The following is a 19,823-nucleotide window of genomic DNA, read 5'->3' as shown; positions in this document are numbered from 1 at the left end:
CCTATAAGGTTATTTTTAGTCTATTAAAAACAATCTCAAATACTGAATTGTTTCCTTCAGCTTCAAAACAATCAAAGGTTTGAGATGGTATGGGGGAAGTGTGGGAGGGTGACCAGATGGCACTTTCTTAACCAATCAGATGCTGTTGTTAGGAAGGTTCTGTCAACTGAGCCAAGCAGAGGAAAATACTTCACAAATGTAAGCAGGAAGATGTAGTCAGTATTAGAGATTTTATTGATTCATTGATATTGAACTGATGCTGACATTTAACTTAAAGGAACCTGAAAATAGTCCCCAGCACGCCCTCTGTGCAAGCAGGTTGTCATGTTGGTTATGTTGACAGAAGTTAGCCTATTTTAAGGCGCTGCGTAATATCATTGCGCCTGCTGCACCCATGGTACGGAGGCAAAATTCCTTGATTATTGCGCAGGAATGAAAGTAAAGTTCCTAGCCATATCGGCCTAGAAAATCGCATCTTTTCATTTTCCGTCGGTCTTACTTCACAATGTAACTACAGAAAAGTCAAGTTTTAAATAGTAAAAATATCGAAACTCTTTGGTCATTTTTTTGAGCGAGATGCTAACGGTCTAATCAGATTCAATGATCTATGCTAAGCTATGCTATAAGTGCCAGACCCGGAGATCGGCTGAATGGATTTCGAAAACGGTAAAACTCACTGTTTAACTCTAGGGGAGTTGGAAAATGAGCCTACTTTCAAAGTGTTTCTTGCAAATCATGTTTATTGGCAAAATGTACAGACTTTCAGCTGTTTGCAATGAACAAATCAAACCAAAGTAATTGAAATAGCTCAACACAACAAATGTTTCAAGGGGTTTCCTCAAATTCAACTGAAAAGTCAACTTTTATTGTCTTCTGCAGTCTTAAAATAATTAAACCCCTTCATGGCAAGCATCTTTAGTACTTAGTAGAACACTGAGTTGTTATGACCTGCTGCAAATGAGATGTATAGGCAGACACCAGCTTCTGACAGCGTTTTTGATTAATCTCAGCCCATTCCTCATGAGCAATGGCCTCCAGTTCAGTAATATTCTTGGGTTATGCTTGGGATCATTGTCCTGTTGAAAGGTCCAATGACACCCAAGCTTCAGCTTCCTCACTGATGGCATGACGTTTTCTCCTAGGATTTCCTGATACTTCAATGAATCCATCTTGGCTCCACACGCTGCAGGTTTCCAGTACCAGAGGACGCAAAGCAGCCCCAGAGCATCACTGAGCCACCACCATGATTAAAGGGTTAGTTCACCCAAAAATGAAAATTCTGTCATTAATTACTTACCTTCGTATCGTTCGACACCCGTAAGACCTCCGTTCATCTTCGGAACACAAATGAAGATATTTTAGTTGAAATCCGATTTCTTAGAAAGGCCTCCATTGGCACAATGCACTGTACACTCTCAAGACCCATAAAAGGTACTAAAGACGTCGTTACAAAGTCCATCTCACAGTGGTTCTACAATAACTTTATGAATCGACGAGAATAGTTTTTGTGCGCGAAAAAAAACGAAATAACGACTTCTATAGTGATGACCGATTTCAAAACACAGCATCATGAAGCTTCGAAGCATTATGAATCAGTGAGTCGATTCAGCGGTTTGGATCGCCAAAGTCACGTGATTTCAGCATTTTGGCGGTTTGACACACAATCTGAATCATGATTCGACTCACTGATTCATAACGCTTCGAAGCTTCATGATGTTGTGTTTTGAAATCGGTCATCATATAAGTCGTTATTTAGGGTTTTTTTGCACACAAAAACTATTCTCGTCTCTTCATAAAGTTATTGTAGAACCACTGTAGTGAGATGGACTTTGTAACGACGTCTTTAGTACCTTTATGGGTCTTGAGAGTGTAAAGTGCATTGTGCCAATGGAGGCCTTTCTGAGCCATCGGATTTCAACTAAAATATCTTCATTTGTGTTCCGAAGATGAACGGAGGTCTTACAGGTGTCGAACGACATGAGGGTAAGTAATTAATGACAGAATTTTCATTTTTGGGTGAACTAACCCTTTAACTGTAGACAGTGTTCTTTTCAGCGTATGCTTCATTTGTCTTCCTCCAGACATACCGCTGATCCATAGGACAGACAAGTTCCAGTTTTGTTTCATCACACAGAATCCCAAAACTTCTGTGGCGTATTTATATGATTTTGGGGTCAGTAGTCTTGGAGTTCTGGCATGGAAACCGCATGTGTTTAGTATGTGCCTTACTGTGAAAGCTGAAACCTCAATGCCTGTTACCAGCAAGTCTTGCTGCAAATCTTTTGCAGTCACTCAATGTTTTTTATGAACCTGCCTTCTCAGAAATCTGGTTGCAGCCGTTGATAGCTTTCTTTTTCTGCCCCGTCCAGGTAGTGTAACCTCTGTTAACTTTGAACTAGCGAACTATGCTTCCAACGGTGTCTCTAGGAACATTTAGTGCCTATCTTTTTGTGTCCTGTTCCTTGTTTGTGAAGGGCGATGATATCTTTTTGCAAAAACTGATATTTAATGTGTTCCAGCTCAAGCACACCTGGTGCAACTAATGAAGCCCTTGTTTAGTTGCATCAGGTGTGCTTGAGACAACAGCTGTTTTGGCATATTTGTGCTGTTGTTAGGGAATCTGTTCAGGGGGTTGAATAATTTTGAGACCGCTGAAGTCATTGAAAGTAACATTTTCAGTTGAATTTGGGGAAATCACTTGAAACATTTGTTGTGTTGAGCTGTTTCAATTATTTTCGTTTGATTTGTTCATTGCAAACAGCTGAAAGTCTGTACATTTTGCTAATAAAACTGATTTGCAATTGGGGTTGAGTAATTTTGATTACAACTGTATACTGTATAATTATGTGTAGACAACTTTAAACCCTAACAATGAAGTGAAGACCTTTCTCAACACTTTTACAGTCCCAACAACAGGTTTTCATCCAGTGCTGTCTTCAATTAGTGACTAGTTGCAAGTAGCCAACTCATATCTGCATAAAATGTTATTTTTTACTTAGTAATCTAAACTTAATTGGCTAAAAAAAATTTTGCTGCAAAAGAGAAAATATGACTGTTTTACTCTTATTGCAACCAAATATAATTTTTTTCTTTATTGCATGTATTCCTAATTCCATGATCTGAATGTCTTGGTGAGTTAATTAGGGCTATACAATTACATTTTTATGTGAGATAAGGTTTGTCCCCCTTTACACATTCAAAGGTTGAGCCACATGAGTTTGGCCAGTGCTTTTGTTGAGCAAATATCTAATAAAAGAAAAGTATAGAAAATACTTTCATTTTAAGATCTAAATGTGACTGGTTCAGGTCATAACTTTATAAGATATGTCATGAACATGCCAAGCAGTCTAATATATAGACATAGGCCTATAAACAAGTTTTCATTATGAAGATGGTTCTGCCAAGTTTTAGTATTAAAATGGAGAACACATAGTTTTCAGTTGTCTACCTCTATTGTTTGTGTTGATATGACATGAACAAAATATTCTCCAAGGAATTCAAGTAAAATTGAGGGCTATAAAGTCACTGACAGTTTCCTGTTGATAAGTCATAAGTTCAAAAATACGTACAAAATAAGTTGCCGCACAAACAAGTTGAATTCAAACTATCTTTTATTTTTATTCATTTTTGTCTCATACAAAATAGAGTGAAATTTAAGACAAATGTAATCATGTTCACAAATTTTTTTTTCCATTTTCCTTTGTTTACAAACAATTAAAAGCATATTTAAATATTTATTTCTTCCTTTTTTTTTAAATCAAATGTTTCTAAAGTTAAACCTTTAGAATGTTTTAAGTTATTATTTTTTCTTTTCTTTTTTCTTTTGTGTCATATTAATATTTCTAAAGTGAAACCTTTAGAGAAAAAGACAATTCTGGAAAGTGGAAAGCACATTGCCGACAATAAGGTACGTTATATTGTACAGCAATTTCATTTTTAAAAACGTCCGAGATGTTAAAGTCCATTTTTAAAAACGTTGCTTCGACGCACCGCCGCGTCCTCTGCGTGTCCAACGCATGCGATATTTGCTCTGTGGAACAGAGGCAAAAGTCGCTTCTCCTTTCTCTCCAAACCTCATCCGCACAAAGAATGAGGGCCATTGTGTCGCTCTCGTGGCATGCCTGACCTCATTCACATAAAGAATGAGGATCATCTTGGCATGGACGGGACGAGGAACGACGTAGAACCGCGAGGGCCACTCGGGCCTGCCTCGCGCTGCCTGGACGGTTCAGCCTCCTCAGGAGCATCCAGGGATGTGGAAATATCATCATCCTTGTTTCAAAGGATGAGCAGAGTATTCCTCAAGGTTTACAGCATCTCGACAGAGAAAAGGTCCAGATCAACGCTCGGGGAGAGTGATCTCAGGAACCCACTCGTTATAGCTGCGACTTTCTTCACAGAACAGGTGAAGCTTCTCCAGAGCTGGGTCCTCCCATGAGTCTTCAGCTGGGTTCTGTTACAACAGAGAAGAAGGGTTTTAAAAACCAAACCTTGGGACAAATTAACTTGCTCTTGCACTTAAATGTTAATTTTGAACACATTCTCACCGTTATAAGGACACAATGAGCGTCCTCGAGTTGACCCTTGGCACCAACAAGAGCGTTGAGACGTTTCAGGTCGTTTACTCTGACGATGCTGATGTCGTTGTCAAAGCAAAACGCTTGGATGAGAGTGAAGTGGATCTGGAGAGCGATGTCACACTCAAAGTCATCAGTGGCCAAAAGGCAGAAAGACACACTATCAGGGTCCCTGTGAAAACAAAAATAGGTTTCAAATGAGTTAATCCGCACGATATAGGCTCTAGCATAATATATATGGATAAAAATATACAAGACATGGGTTATCGGCTATCACATGGAGGTTCCTCCAAACTTACTCGTTCATTATTTTTGCGCACTCGTAGACGCCAACAGTGAGGCGACCCTCCACCTTGGCAGACAGCAGGGCTTCGGACAGAGATGTTCCTTCATTAACCATCTTGGTTTGGATTAAAGTATGCAGTAGCTGTTTGAAATACAGTAGTGGCTCGAGCTGAGCGAAATAAATTGGGAATGAGTTTCCACCTGACACGCGACTCGTATATATAGTGGTAAAGTGGCACGCGTTTGCACCCCGCGTTCTGATTGGCTGTTGAGAACAATAAAGAAACGGACGTATCCAAGGCGCGTGCCTTTAGACATGCATGACATCTATAGAACTGTAAGAAAAGATCAAACTCTGATCCTTTCACTTTTGTCCTTAATTAAACAGACCCACTTTTCAACTCAAAAGACATGGCATAAATTCAACAAGAAAAGTAATGCACGCATGTTGCATGTGTTGTTGATATTGGTGTGGCATGCTATCCATCAAAAATAATTTTAAACACCTTTTTACTATTTTTATAGACTAAATATCGTTCATGGAATATTTTACAGTTTAAAATGAACTAGTGAATGCAAAACATTAGCTCGACGTGTAAAACCTAACATAAAATGGCGTCAATCAAAACGATCACGAATGAATTAACCAACATGTTGGCCTTTATATTCCATCCCTACGCAATCTGCGAATAGTTAGGCACATGCTTTATTTTTTATGCGTTTTAGTTGTTTCTAGAAAAAAATGCGCTTATGGGGTCGATCAAGCATTTTTGTTGAAAGTTATAAATGTGAATATTAACTTATAACAAATTGCCGATTTTATCAGAGTTTTACTGCTGATTGTATGTGCTGAAGGTTATTTATTACCTATCTGATCGCCTCACATACGCGTGGCTAATTTGCATGGCCTGACTTACGGCGCGTGGCATCTGGCCGTACTTCTCTTTTGCTATGGAAACACTCCCCATCTGCTGATGGGGGAAGATAAAGGATCAGCTGAGCAAAGTTTAGCTGTATTTAGCAATTGAGACTTATACCAATTCATGCCTGCAGACACAAACACTTTTTATGGTGCCTTTAAATAATAAACGTGATATAAATATTATTTACTGCATGATGGCCATAGGCTATATTTGTTTAGTTTGCATGTTTGGAATTTTTATTAAAGTCGTCTTGAACACATCTGAACAAACTTTTGCCTGACTTTTATTCTGTTGATGACCGCTAAATCATATAGCCTACATTGAAAATGAAATGTAACAGATGACTGTCCTAATCTGACTGCAGCTGCAGGAGGGACTAAGTAAAAGCAATTGTTCGATTAGTCTGCTTTGCGCTCGAGCAGGTTTGCCTTGAAACACCTGTCACTCTCGCGCACTAGGGGGGGTAGGGACGGGATGCCCGGACTGCAGATGTGATACTAGAACAATGCATCTGAAACGAGTTATTTTATTTTATTTTAAGCCTACTTATTTGTGCTTTATAAATAAAGAACAAGCCTAGGACGTTGTGTATTTTTGCAAGTAGCCTACGTTAAGAAAGCTCTCGTTTATTGTTTCCATATATGAAACTCAACTTGCAAAACATCAGTAAAACATAATTTGTACATTCCGTCCTGGTGTTTTTTTTTTGTCTTTCTTTTTTCCTGCTGCAGTTTCACTATAACGAAAATATCAACTGAATCTGTTAGTGCTCCATTTTAAAGCAGACACAAAAAAACTTGCACACAATAGTCATATGCGCTGCTGGGATGCGAAGGGGCCAGTGGGGGCATCCTAAAGTGAGGCCTCTCCATCTGCTCCTGTTCTGCAGGGTAACAATAGGCCTGCATCAGTCATCGTCAACCTGTTATCTTGAGCCTCTCAAATAACCAAAAAAAACGTATTTCGTTCGTTCCCTATTCGCTTGCATTCAGTAATAAACTGGGATTCTAGGTTTTTTTCATGACATTGACATGATGCAGTATTTCAGGATGTTTTTTTTTTTCCAAATAATTTTTAGTTTGAAAACCACCTGTGAACAAAATCAAAGCATATGAAACAAGTCGTTTATTCGCACATCATTAAAGCTGCGAATGTTTCTGCAAATGGAGAATATAAGAATATAAACATTGCTGAATTTTCAGGGTGGCCTACATTTGGAAAGCTGCATCTTATCACGTGGTCTGTGGTTGTAGCAGGCCAGATTGGGCAGCGGGGCGTCATGGCACGCGCATCCTATTTGCATTTGTAAAGGCGTCTAATAATAGAAGTTTCTGAACTAACAATAGGGCCGTTTCAGTGTGTCCACAGATGGCCACACTCCACCTGTCTTTTGCGCTGAGGGCGGGGCGGGGGGGGGGGGGGGGGGGGGCGATCCCTTATCCACATTTGCCAACTTTCACCAATATATTCTCTGCTAAAATATACTAAAATCATAACATTCAACAAATTCTTTGTAGGATTTCATCCTCGGTAATATTTAACTTCACTACAGCCTATAGGCCTACCTGAAATAAAATAGCTCTTAAAGAGAAATGTATCCCTAACAAAGTTATTTAATATCTGAGGCGAGATATTACTTTTTTGTTCGTGTAAAAAGTTTTAAGTAGTCCGGAGATAATAAAACACATTTTTACATCTAACAAACAAAACAAAGCAAAACAAATATGCCAAAATATGATTAATAATAACGTAGGCCTATACACAAAAATAAAGTAGCCTATAGGCTACTGCTTAAACGCATTTAAAGATAAGATGCTAAAATAATCAAAAGAATTAGTTGAAGTCTGCAGCAAGCCTTAAAAAGTGACATTATAGCTTTCATCAATCTGCCACGAGCCGGAGTGTGACAATAACATTAGCATACCAATGCACCATTCAGGCGAGCCAATCAGAAGACGCTTCTTTCATAGCCACCACGAGCCGAAGAGTATAAAAGCAGCGAGCACACTCCGTTAGAGCACCAATCCTCTCGGATTACATCCAACTTCAGTTCTGCTTTCTGCTCCTTGTGGAATTACAACCAGCATCATCATGACTCTTGAGGAAGTTCTCATCCAGAAGCCCAGCGAGAGAGCTCAGTGCACTGGGAAAGCACTGGAAGAGGTTTTGGTTTCTGCCAAAGCGAATGACTGCCTTACCATTGGCGTTTACGAATCTGCCAAAATCATGAATGTGTAAGTATGCTCTCCATTTCTTCTTTCTTGCCTCCTTCTTTAATCAAGTACGTCGACTTATTTAGTACAAGTGATGCTTATAATTTGCCCTTTCTTGTTTTTCAGTGACCCAGACAGCGTGTCTTTCTGCGTCCTGGCGATGGATGAGGAATTCGAGTGTGACATCGCTCTCCAGATCCACTTCACTCTCATCCAAGCCTTCTGTTTTGACAACGACATCAGCATCGTCAGAGTGAATGACATGCAGCGTCTTTCTGAGATTGTCGATGACAAGCCTGAACAATTTGAGGATGCCCACTGCGTGCTCATCACGGTATGTATGCGTATAAGAAACTATTTTACTCTCATTGGCAAAAGCAGAAAATATAGACTATTTAATGCATTCGCAACGTTTTTGATGTGATACTAAATTGCATTTTATCACCACAACAGAAACCAAATGAAGACTCATGGGAGGACCCAGCTCTGGAGAAGCTTCACCTGTTCTGTGAAGAAAGTCGCAGCTATAACGAGTGGGTTCCTGAGATCACTCTCCCCGAGCGTTGATCTGGACCTTTTCTCTGTCGAGATGCTGTAAACCTTGAGGAATACTCTGCTCATCCTTTGAAACAAGGATGATGATATTTCCACATCCCTGGATGCTCCTGAGGAGGCTGAACCGTCCAGGCAGCGCGAGGCAGGCCCGAGTGGCCCTCGCGGTTCTACGTCGTTCCTCGTCCCGTCCATGCCAAGATGATCCTCATTCTTTATGTGAATGAGGTCAGGCATGCCACGAGAGCGACACAATGGCCCTCATTCTTTGTGCGGATGAGGTTTGGAGAGAAAGGAGAAGCGACTTTTGCCTCTGTTCCACAGAGCAAATATCGCATGCGTTGGACACGCAGAGGACGCGGCGGTGCGTCGAAGCAAAGTTTTTAAAAATGGACTTTAACATCTCGGACGTTTTTAAAAATGAAATTGCTGTACAATATAACGTACCTTATTGTCGGCAATGTGCGTTCCACTTTCCAGAATTGTCTTATTCTCTAAAGGTTTCACTTTAGAAATATTAATGTGACAAAAAAATAAGAAAAACCTAACTTAAAAAATCACTAAAAGTTTATAAATGTTTGATATAAAAATGAAGAAACTATTTAAATATGCTGTTTCAGACTTTGCATTGTAGAAATAAAGCAATGAAAACAATAAATGTGTTAAAATGAATAATTGTGTCATGTGTTCACTCTTCCGCAGATGATTGCATTCTTAACACACTCACACACCATGGTACGTCCTAGATTCAAGGCAAACACATTAATATTTAGTGAATGAAAACGACGCTGTGAGATTGACGTTCAGTCCCTTCAGTTGTTGTAGGCCTATAGGAAATATCTGGTCTTGCTCAGCTGAGGCGCTATTGGAAGATTCAGAAAATTCCTAGCGAAAAAATACTCAGGAAATGTGTTCAAATAATATTTATATAGGCATATATTAAACCCACTGCACGCGTATCCCATAGGTTCGTTTTCATTCGCCAAAAACAATGAAACAAACATTTCTAAAGTTTTGTTTCTGAACTAGGCTAACTCTGGATTGGGGGCAGCATATAGTGTCAGCTGCCATCTGCAGCCGCTGGTGATCTACATACGTAAAGCTACAGCACAATAGTAGCGCGCTGTCCCGTTAAATTGGGGGCCCCAGCACAAGGAACTCATTGTTACCTCGGCAGATGTCTGAGCCACGACGCTACTCCATCTGCCAAGCAGCGCAGATGGGAGGTGAAGGCGGTGTCGCGGGGGTGAGTGTTGGGCTGCCAATCGTATGGCTCCCTGTCAGTTGCTGTATTGTTTACAAACCGCCCATGGCTTCTGCACGGATTGCTGCAGCTCTCGGCGTTGAAAGAGGGTCTTCATTGAAAGCACAGAGCTGGAAACTGATTATGCAGGGCTATTTAGTAAAAGTTTGTACACAAAAATAGAGAAAAGCAGTAAGGGCGGACAAACATTATCTTTTTTTTTTTTTACATTATCATTTTTATTTGCAAAAATAGAAAACAGCTGGCTGACAAGATTGAAACATACATTTTACATAGGCCTATATTTAAGCATCTGATATATAGACACATTTCCTATGTAATCACAGAAAAGAAAATACTTTGACTGTTAAACAATAAAAAATAAGCTCGTATTTTCTCATTGATTTGGTCTATTACTTTTTTTTGGTGATAAATGAAAAACGGCTTAGGCTAAAATTCTTTAGTTTATTCACCCTCATGCTGGTACACATCTGTATTACTTTTTTTATTCTGTAAAACAAAAGATATTTTGAAAAATGTTACAGTATTATTCCTGACAGAAAGGCAGCAGCTAGTGAGACTGGGGAAACTCTCACTATCAGCACTGGTTCTCCTCAGGGTTATGTCCTCTCCTCACTGCTCTTCTCACTGTACACAAACAAACTGCAAAACACCCCTCTGTCAAGCTCCCGAACAGTCGTCGGCTTTATGTAAAGCGGTGACAAGTTTGCTTGCAGACTGAAGGTTGAACAGCTGTCTGGTGCAGTCATAACAACCTTGAGCTGAACACACTCAAAACAGTTGAGATGATTGTGGACTTTAGCAGAAACTCTCCAGCACTCCCCCCACTCACCATCATGGACATCACTGTGGAAGCAGTGGAGTAATTCAGCTTCCTGGGCAACACCATCTCTCAGGACCTGAAATGGGACACTCAGATTGACTCCATTGTGAAATAGGCCCAGCAGAGGTTGTACTTCCTTCTCCATCTGAGGAAGTTCAACCTGCCACAGGAGCTGCTGACACAGTTCTACTCCGCTGTCATTGAGACTGTCCTGTGCACATCTATAACTGTCTGGCTTGATTCAGCCACCAAATCCAGCCCGATCTCATGGCAATCAGTACGTATTTTAGGAGGTGACTCATTCGTATGAATTCGTACGAATGACCTCCCACTAACCAATAATCCTTTCCACAGTCCGGACAGTCCGTTGTAGTCTCCTGATGTCTGGTTTGGCAACGCTATCTCACGACCAATTCGTATGTATTTTACGAGGTGGCTAATTCATACAAATTTGTACAACCTCACTTGTATGAATTTGTATGATTTGTCTAAACCCGATTAGCCACCTCGTAAAATACGTACGAATTGGTCGTGAGATAGCGTTGCCAAACCAGACATCAGGAGACTCCAACGGACTGTCCGGACTGTGGAAAGGATTATTGGTTCTCCCTAGTCTCGCATAGCCTGACCTTCAGACTGATGGTAGAAGGTCTGGACTCCATAGCATCTTTCATTGGCCAAGGACCACCCAGAGGCCGTCTGACTGACATGTTTGGTTTGGTCCACGTCAGGGGCGTGAAAATGTAACGTCAATGTCCCTACAATAACAGACCGGTGTGTAAAACTCTTGGACATATTTTAAAGAGTCTATGCCGCAAACTTTACATACATCACATGCTTTTGAAAATCCAGCATTTAGTTGATCCTGATAAGCACTCATTGTCATAGTTGTAAATATGACGGCTTGCTTCTTCCATAAAGGGGTTTGTCGTCACAGCATCTTTGTTTCCAGACGGAACACACACGTCTCCCGGAAATCCTGTCAAATTTAATCAGATGACAACTTCGAATCTCCTGAAGTATTTCCAATTGTGTGTGCCATATGCATCAGACGATCAGCCAACGGTCTGTGGCTGAGACTAGGTTCCCCCCTGCCCAAGCCATTATATACATTTGTTTCTATATTTCTATTACTGTACTATATTGCATTATTTATCATTATTGTGTTATATTTCATTTTTGTATGTCTGCACTTCCCTTCTGCACTGGAAGCTCCTGTCACTGAGACAAATTCCTTGTGTATAAACATACTTGCCAATACAGCTCTTTCTTTCTGATTCTGTACATACAGTGAAAGTCAATGGGCTCCAGCATTGTTTTGGTCCCGATTGACTTTCATTGTACTATGGACCAAAAAAAACCAATCCTTTTAAGAAAGAACACACAGTTTTGAGGAGTGCCGTAGATTCCTGTAGGCACGAAGACTGTCTCTTTTAGGATCTTTGACGACTCCACTGATTATAGGCACAGACTCGGCTCCCCTGTTTCTCTTAACTCTGTGCAAGAGTATGCGGTAAACCCCTGTGATGGGACTGCGCATGCGCTTTCCTTGGTTATTGAGAATATGTTCCTGAGTGACTCCCAGTTTCTCCAGGATACCTTTTATCTCCTCCTGGTCTCTGTCTAACTCCCCTGGACCGGCCTCAAGCAGATGAATGGGGTTGAGCTGGTATAAGGGAGGCATAGGGCGGAAGAGTTCCACTGGCAACAGCCACTCGCAGCCCAACATCTGGTCCAGTGCGCATCGCTCTAATGGTTCTGGCTTCAGTATCCCCCGGATCAGCCGCTGACATGGAGCTGATACCCAGGTTGGCAGGACATAGGCCCCCTCCAGCACACTTTGGCGCAACTTGGTCACAGTGTCAGCACGGAAAGGCAAGGTGCCAGTCACCATGAAAAAGAGGAGGACGCCCATTGCCCACACATCCACAGGTGGCCCGATGTAAGACTCATCTTTGAAGAGCTCCGGAGCTGCATAAGGAGGAGAGCCGCAAAAAGTGTCTAGGGCTTGGTTGCGATTCTTGACCCTCTTGCTGAAGCCAAAGTCAGCCACTTTTATGCAAGAGTTGGTTGTGTAAAGAACATTTTCAGCCTTCAGATCTCGATGGATGATGTTGTTCTCGTGCTGAAATGAACACATATGCAAATATATAAATTCAAGAAATTAGCTTCAATTATAATTAGCTTCATTCTCATGCAGTGATTAAAATTAGTTGGTTCAATGACATACTGCACTTAATAAAGAAATAAAAAAACATAAAAAATCTAGTTTCAAAAACATTTTAGAAATGCAGGCCTAGTCTTTGTATTCTCTAATAACTAAGATATTGTCGTTTTTAAATAATATATATATATTTAAATATGTACATTTTAGCTTTTTTTTTCAAGGGAAAATGTATACATACACACGTCATTAATTATTATATATTATAATAATTATGAATATATAAATAACTAATTAATACATTAATTCATATACACAAATACACACACAAACCTCATAACTCATAACAAGCAGTTTTGTTTAAAAAAGATAATGCTAAACTACTCAAGACTACTTTTTCAGAATTGAGTTTCCTTATTAGGATTGTTTTGAATTTAAAATATAAAAATTAATTTTCATGCAGAAATGTTAAACATGCTCTTCATAGAAGAGGTGTTTTTAAATCATTATATGTATGAACTGTATTTTAATTTGGACAATTTTTTTTTACAGTTTTACTATACTATACTATACTAGCTACTATGACTTACTACTGATGTGTTTTCTAAAATCTAGAGTAAAATGTGTATTTGAGTCTGACCATGTATTTGACTGCTGACAGGATTTGGGCGAATACAATCTTGCTTTCTCGGTCAGAGAGTTTTCCAGAGCTGATTCTGGTGTGGAGGTCTCCTCCTCCAGCGAACTCAAGAACCAGGTACAACCGGCTTGGTGTCTCCAGCACCTCATACAGCTGCAATAAGTTTGGGTGATACAAGCTCTCCATGTTGGAGATCTCTCTGGACAGCATCCTCTGGGTCTGTAGATCAAGCCTCATCTTATCCATGATCTTAATGGCAACCTTGTCTAGGAAAGGAAATGTGTGCAGAGTAAAATCAGAATGACGTCATTACACATTAATCCTGTTACTTTCTTAATTCTGACCTACTTTTACCATACCTTTGGTGAGGGCGTGGACGGCCAGTTTGACCTTCGAAAAGTTCCCGCAGCCGATCTGACCACGGACTTTGTAGAAGCCCACCCTTCTGCCCACTGTCAGCTCCTTTATGGTTGCTTCGTCTTTGCACATGTCCAGCGTTAATTTTTCCAGGGGTGTCAGCCGCTTGGTAGGGTCTCCGTCTTCCTCTTCCTCCTTCTCTGACCCACATTCTGAGCTGTCCGTCAGAGTGTAAAGGCTGTGTCGATGCACCTGTGGCGACACTGGAATTGCTCTTGCAGGCATTTTGCAGCTGCTTAAGGCTGGAAAAACAAGAACCGACATTATCCATAAGGCATTAGTTACAGCTCATGCATACTCTGTAAAAAAAAATATTTAAAAAGTAAGTTACCGGGATGCCATAAAATTTTGAGTTCATTGAAATTAAAAATTTGAGTTAATACAATGAACATTTGAGAATCAACATCACCCTTTATTCAAATATTATTAAAAGATTTTGTAAGCATATTGTGTAATTGTGTGTTTTATTCGTAATAATGCAGTGAAACATGCCAAATTGTGCTATTTTCATGATTTATCAAATTTTTTGATTTATGTTGTTCAGATACAATAATATTTTGAGTTTCTATTTATTAAACCCATTTCCTTCATTGTATTAACTCAAATTTAACTCAAAATTAAGGCAACCAGGTTACTTACTTTTTTAAGTTAAACCAACAATATGTTTCTACAGTGTAGAAATGAATATATATGTGCAATGCATAACAATAAAATCATCTAATATTCTTGTTCTAGAGTAAGAAATAAAACCATATAAGTGGTACAGCAGTGAATTTTGTGAAATTGTTCTTTAACAACAAAAATAAAACAAAATGTATAGCTGCATGAACCTATAGGCTAACTGCAGCCCATGCTAACGCTAATCACATAAATAGATTTACTTCATCTTACTAATAATTGTATATTGTCTATTTCAGCACTATATGCATTGAATACACTTTAACGTTTTAAAAGTTAACAAGCATATTGACAAGTTTTGTTGACTAAATCAACACATAACATTAGCAAGTGTAAAATAATCAATCTTACCGTTGTGCTCTCGCAGTAGACTGATGAATTGGTGCTTTTCCTTTTTATAGGATTAGAAGTCAAAGAATATCTCCACGTGTTCATATTTTAAGATCTGATCTAAATAAGTCAGAGTAATAATATTTAACTTCTTTTACAGGTTTAAAAAAAATACAGTCACATTAGGTTATTAAGGTCAAGTAAGACCAACATGCAGATATTAATTGGAACTGCCCTGTTCTGTAACTGCATGAGTAAAAATCATTTATGTGGTTTCCCTTCAACGGTCTTCCTGTCTCCAGGGAAGTCTTCAGCTCTCTCTGTCCATCACATTGTCAAAGTGAAACAGAACATGCTGGTATCATGTTTCCTAATCTGCCAGCTTTATTTAGAGCTTCCTTAATCCTCCCCGCTGTCCGAGACGATGCCTGTGATAAACAAAAGGCAAGAACCACAGCGAAAAGGAGGGCGAATAACCAGCGAACACGTGCATCACTAATTCTTTTGAAGCATTCATGATGGATTGTCATGTTTGTGCTGGTGGGATAGAATCATACAGGAGGTCAGGGGACCCTATAGATGTGATCGTCAGTGATCTTAATGAGGCTGATCTCTGACTGTACAGCGTCAGACATTATGTAACAGCATTACTAATGAGATTACTCCAGGCCCTCCTTGACATCAAGGGGTTTGGCCGATAATATGATTATTACTAGTCCGCCAGCCTCTCAAAGTGAATGATGAGGCATCACATTCTCATTCTGAAGAGCATTTGTGTCATTCGTGATGGGGTGCTGTGTGTGGTGTCTCTTCTGTGGATAATATCTGTGCATTTATTCTCTTCCAAATAAGTTCAAAGTTCAGAATAATGCTCAAATGTTCATAAAATGCCATGTGTTGTAATCTTTGACTAAATGTTATTTAAAATAAAACTGAAATAAAATAGAATAAAAAATTGACTGACATAAGTAATACAAGTTCTGTCATGAAACTCTAGATGGCACAGGCTGATATCAGTAGCCAATGAGCTCGCTGCTCAACCTTGCTACTGTTCAGCATTTTCTGTAGCAGTCGGAAACCCTCCACCTTCCCCAGCTCCACCTGTATAAATCTGCAATGGGTAATTCATGTATGCTATATTGTACAGCAGCAGCAGCAGCAGCATGTGTTATTTGCTCACAACAGTGTGTTGTGTATATATTGGCAGTAGCAAGTCCCGTACTTGCTCTGCAGCATCAGCAGCGTAACAGATCTATTCCACCAATAACAAACATATCAACATTGTCATATCCATTACCTGCCAAACACTTCAAGGCCTGGTTTCACAGAAAGGGCTTAGATTAAGCCAGGATTAGACCTTAGTTCAATTAGGACATTTAAGTAGCTTTTATAAACATGCCTTAGAAAAGTAGACAGTGGCAGTAGACAGTTTTCATTAAAACGGCTCAAATATGCATTTTTGTCTGTGATTGGTTTAAGCCTCGTCTGTGAAACCGGGGGTCGAGTTGTCATGAATAAAACTTAAAACTGAACTAAAACAAAATTAGTTTATAGAAATGATATAGAAATATTAACAAATATGTAACTTTAATTTATTTTAAATTACTACAGTTGCACTGATAATGTTGCATGTAATAAGGCATGGAATGCATTTGAAATATATTAGATTTACATTTTCCTAACAGTTGAGCTGCGGGGTGATTTAAACTGTACTTAAAAAGTCAATTATTACTTTAACAGTCTGATTCTTTGAATGAACCAGCATGTTCCTGGAATGTGATGTCATGAGGCACTTCCTTTGTGTATTTGCGAGCATGTACATGTCTGTGTGCCCGAGGAAGGCACTGAATTACCAAGCGTCTCTATTGATGAGATTAAAAGCTTTATCTGGAACATGGCGGTTGTGTTAAAAGGTGTGCGGACAACATGCAATAGCACTCGGGTCGTAATCTCCTGGAAGTCCACGTCACCTGCCATTGCTCCTCTTCTGAATGACCTCTCATGTAACAGTCTTCACAGCTATATGTTCATAAATGCTTGTTTATTAAATTAAGAACATAACACAGAACGCAATTGAAAACGTTTTTGAATATATTATACATTTTCAAATAAATAGAACTGTCAAACGCAAACAGCTTGATGAAGTTACAGTGGACAGATCATAATAAGTCTCAGTTTTTCCTCCTCTTCAGGCGAGGGTCCATCAATCCGTAAAGGCTCTGCTGTTCCAGCTCTCTCACCCTCTGACGCAGAGCCTCAATCTCTTTGTTTTTTTCATCCTGAATGAACTGGAGCTTCTGAAGACACAAAAACAACGATATACAAAAGAGGTAGAAATAAAGGTGTAATCATAAACCTGCTTTCCTCAATGCCTAAGGGTGTTTTGACAGTTTTTTCTCACTCTTTTAAAGATGTTCTGATGATGAGGAGCAGAGGCTTGTGTCTGCGGATGACACTTTGCAGACATGCTCTGGGCCCTTGCAAGCTTAGCACCAAACTGCAAGGGATGAAACATTTTTACAGCCATAAAACTAAAGCAAACATAAAATGAACAGTATTAAGATAACGTATACACTTTAATAGTGTATTAAAACTATTACAGTTTATTTTATTTACAAAACAATTAGGTTCCTGAATTAAATTCTACCTCCATTTGAAGTTTAATGATTTGACTTTGCTTTTCTTTCTCGTTCTCCTTCATCTGCCTTCTCATCTCCTCCAAAGCGCATTCATTTCTCTCATGAGCCACTTTCAGTTCAGTATCTTTAGCATCCACTTAGAAAACAAGAAAAAAAATTTGTTATTGAATGTGTTATCCTGCTATTTCTTAACAGTATCTATACTGAACAGCAGCTATACTGGCTGTTTTATTCCTGTAAGGATGGTAGATTAAACGTGTTTCACTCACATTTCCTTTGTGTTTCTTTATCCCGGTCTCTCAACTCCCTCTGGTGTTTATCTTGCAGGGCTTTCATCTCAGCTGTCAGTATTTGAAGCCGAGTCTTGCTTTCCTACAACCACACGGGGGCAGAATCGAGCACAAACAACAAACTCAAAAACGTCAATTATAATGTTATGTTTATGCCAGCAATAATTGAATACAGTCCCATCTTACCTCTATTTGAGATATAGTTTCTTTCTTCGCCTGAAGAGCTTCAATTTTCAGCCTTTCATTTTCAACTAGAAAGTGTTGTGATCATTCATGCATATTTTTTATTTGGATTACAATGAAATGAAGTGCGTATTAAGAGAACAGAAGCCTACGGGTTAGATGATTTAGATCTACCTCTGAGGTCGCACTGCTGTTGTAAAGTGTGTTGTAGACCTTTGACAGTTTCCAAAAGTCCATCTCTCTCTGAAGAAGAAAGAAACAATTATATTACTAACGGAATAACGTCACGCAGGAAAAAAAAAGTGCAATTTACTTCATTGCAATTCAATTATGGGGGTAGATACAAACCCTAAAATTCAGATGAACACAAACAACTTTAACGCTTCGACATTTCATCAACTACACCGCTAGATGGCAGCACAGATTAGTTTGACTCATTTTATACCTCCTATTTTTCTTACCTTCGGTTAAATGTTTCTCCTTGTTCTGTGCGAGTTTTAGAGATCTGCTAGTCTCGTCCAGCTGTATTTCAACAGTATTATTTTCCCCTTTCATCTCCGTAATTTTCTTAATCACACAAAACAAAGGTAATTTACCTCAGAAGATTAGCGTATTCACTGAGCCTATACAACAACACTACGTTCTTCATAAATGCTATTTTAATATCTTAAATATACATTTAAAGACCTTACATGCTCCAGTTGGATGAAATCTTTCACAAGTTTAGTCAAGTCGACGGCAGTGAGCTTTTTCATCTTGACCAGCGTTTACTGGACAACAATGATAAATATCTGACGCTTAGTCGTCAAATTGAAGACAATTTGTAGTAAATTACGTATGGTAAACGACTTTCTCAACGTATGTTCAGGGTATGTTTGTTTCCGGGATAAACAAATGGAAAGAAAGATGTGTGTGAAACCAAATCCTTGTAACTTCTTCGAAATATCAACCACGTGATCCCTGCACATGAACGCCACCACGAAGTCGTAAATACCAGTGGGAAGTTCGGGATTTTCTTTAAGCCCCGATCTGTACGAGTTGGGGGCGTGTCAGTGAGAAACATGGCGGAATCAATGGCTAGAGACAGAGCGTATTTAGACCACGCCCACACCGGGGGGGAAAACAATCCAACGCTTTCCATTGACTTTGCATTGCGGGAGGCTGCCTCATTGTCATCTCGGACTTATAACAAAAAACAGAACAATGTCTAAAAGCTGATATGTGACAAGGTGTACAGCAAACAAGCTAAAAAACACAGAAATAAGTTTTTATAAGCTGTCGACCCAAAAAAACGAGCGTTTAAGAAGATAAAAGTGGATACAGGCAATACGAAGTGACGCTTCAGCAGGAAGAATGGGTACATTTTGGGATCCTGACACTCAGTATGTCTCAGTATGTGTATGTGTGCAGTAAACATTTTGTCACTGTTAAGTCAAATATCCAAATGTCCGTTTTATATATGATATTTCCTGTCGTTGATTACATTCCCCTCTAGTCGCCGTAGTTATCAGTGTAATATGACCTGTAGCGCTCTGTCTCAATGGCCTGAATCCACTTTTTTGTCCTTAAACGCTCGTTTTTTTGGGTCAACAGCTTATAAAAACGTCTGGGTTTTTGCCTCTGGGTTTTGTTTAGCTTGTTTGCAGTTCACTTTGTCACATATCAGCTTGTTCAGTTTTTTTTAATAAGTCCGAAATGACAAGGAGGCAGCCTCCCGCAATGCAAAGTCAATGGAGACGGTTTGATTGTTTTCCCCCCACGGTGGGCGTGGTCTTCAGATTATGACGCATGTCGCTCTGTCTCTATGCAATGTCTGTAGTTGAATATAACCGGTATTTAGCAGTG

The 19,823-nt window shown here is 39.4% G+C and overlaps 4 protein-coding genes across 4 annotated transcripts; 1 reads left to right on the top strand and 3 right to left on the bottom strand.

Moving 5' to 3' along the window:
* Positions 1 to 4,339: 4,339 nt before the first annotated feature.
* On the bottom strand, positions 4,340 to 5,189 carry LOC307137652 (growth arrest and DNA damage-inducible protein GADD45 gamma; the record flags this gene model as incomplete). Its single annotated transcript, XM_079835454.1, is given in 4 exon segments — positions 4,340 to 4,453; positions 4,548 to 4,749; positions 4,877 to 5,141; positions 5,144 to 5,189. Coding segments are annotated over 4 exon segments (627 nt in total).
* A 2,687-nt stretch (positions 5,190 to 7,876) lies between these two features.
* Positions 7,877 to 8,565, top strand: gadd45gb.1 (growth arrest and DNA-damage-inducible, gamma b, tandem duplicate 1; the record flags this gene model as incomplete). Its single annotated transcript, XM_079835875.1, has 3 exons — positions 7,877 to 8,019; positions 8,125 to 8,332; positions 8,452 to 8,565. 3 exons carry the CDS (start codon positions 7,877 to 7,879, stop codon positions 8,563 to 8,565), a joined length of 465 nt encoding a protein of 154 aa, XP_079692001.1.
* Positions 8,566 to 11,769: 3,204 nt separating this feature from the next.
* Positions 11,770 to 15,208, bottom strand: nim1kb (NIM1 serine/threonine protein kinase). Its single transcript, XM_079835132.1, has 4 exons — positions 14,888 to 15,208; positions 13,801 to 14,100; positions 13,442 to 13,707; positions 11,770 to 12,762 (listed from the first exon to the last, which is right to left on the bottom strand). Exons 2-4 carry the CDS (start codon positions 14,081 to 14,083, stop codon positions 12,007 to 12,009), a joined length of 1,305 nt encoding a protein of 434 aa, XP_079691258.1. The 5' UTR covers positions 14,084 to 14,100; positions 14,888 to 15,208; the 3' UTR covers positions 11,770 to 12,006.
* Positions 15,209 to 16,889: 1,681 nt separating this feature from the next.
* Positions 16,890 to 18,956, bottom strand: ccdc152 (coiled-coil domain containing 152). Its single transcript, XM_079835004.1, has 8 exons — positions 18,671 to 18,956; positions 18,440 to 18,545; positions 18,153 to 18,221; positions 17,982 to 18,046; positions 17,775 to 17,877; positions 17,514 to 17,641; positions 17,268 to 17,363; positions 16,890 to 17,163 (listed from the first exon to the last, which is right to left on the bottom strand). Exons 1-8 carry the CDS (start codon positions 18,731 to 18,733, stop codon positions 17,038 to 17,040), a joined length of 756 nt encoding a protein of 251 aa, XP_079691130.1. The 5' UTR covers positions 18,734 to 18,956; the 3' UTR covers positions 16,890 to 17,037.
* Between the last annotated feature and the right edge of the window lie 867 nt (positions 18,957 to 19,823).

The sequence above is a fragment of the Gobio gobio genome, assembly GCF_949357685.1.
Source record: "Gobio gobio genome assembly, chromosome: 14".
NCBI classification, from domain to species: Eukaryota; Metazoa; Chordata; class Actinopteri; order Cypriniformes; family Gobionidae; genus Gobio; species Gobio gobio.
This window is presented reverse-complemented; position numbering and strand designations above follow the sequence as displayed.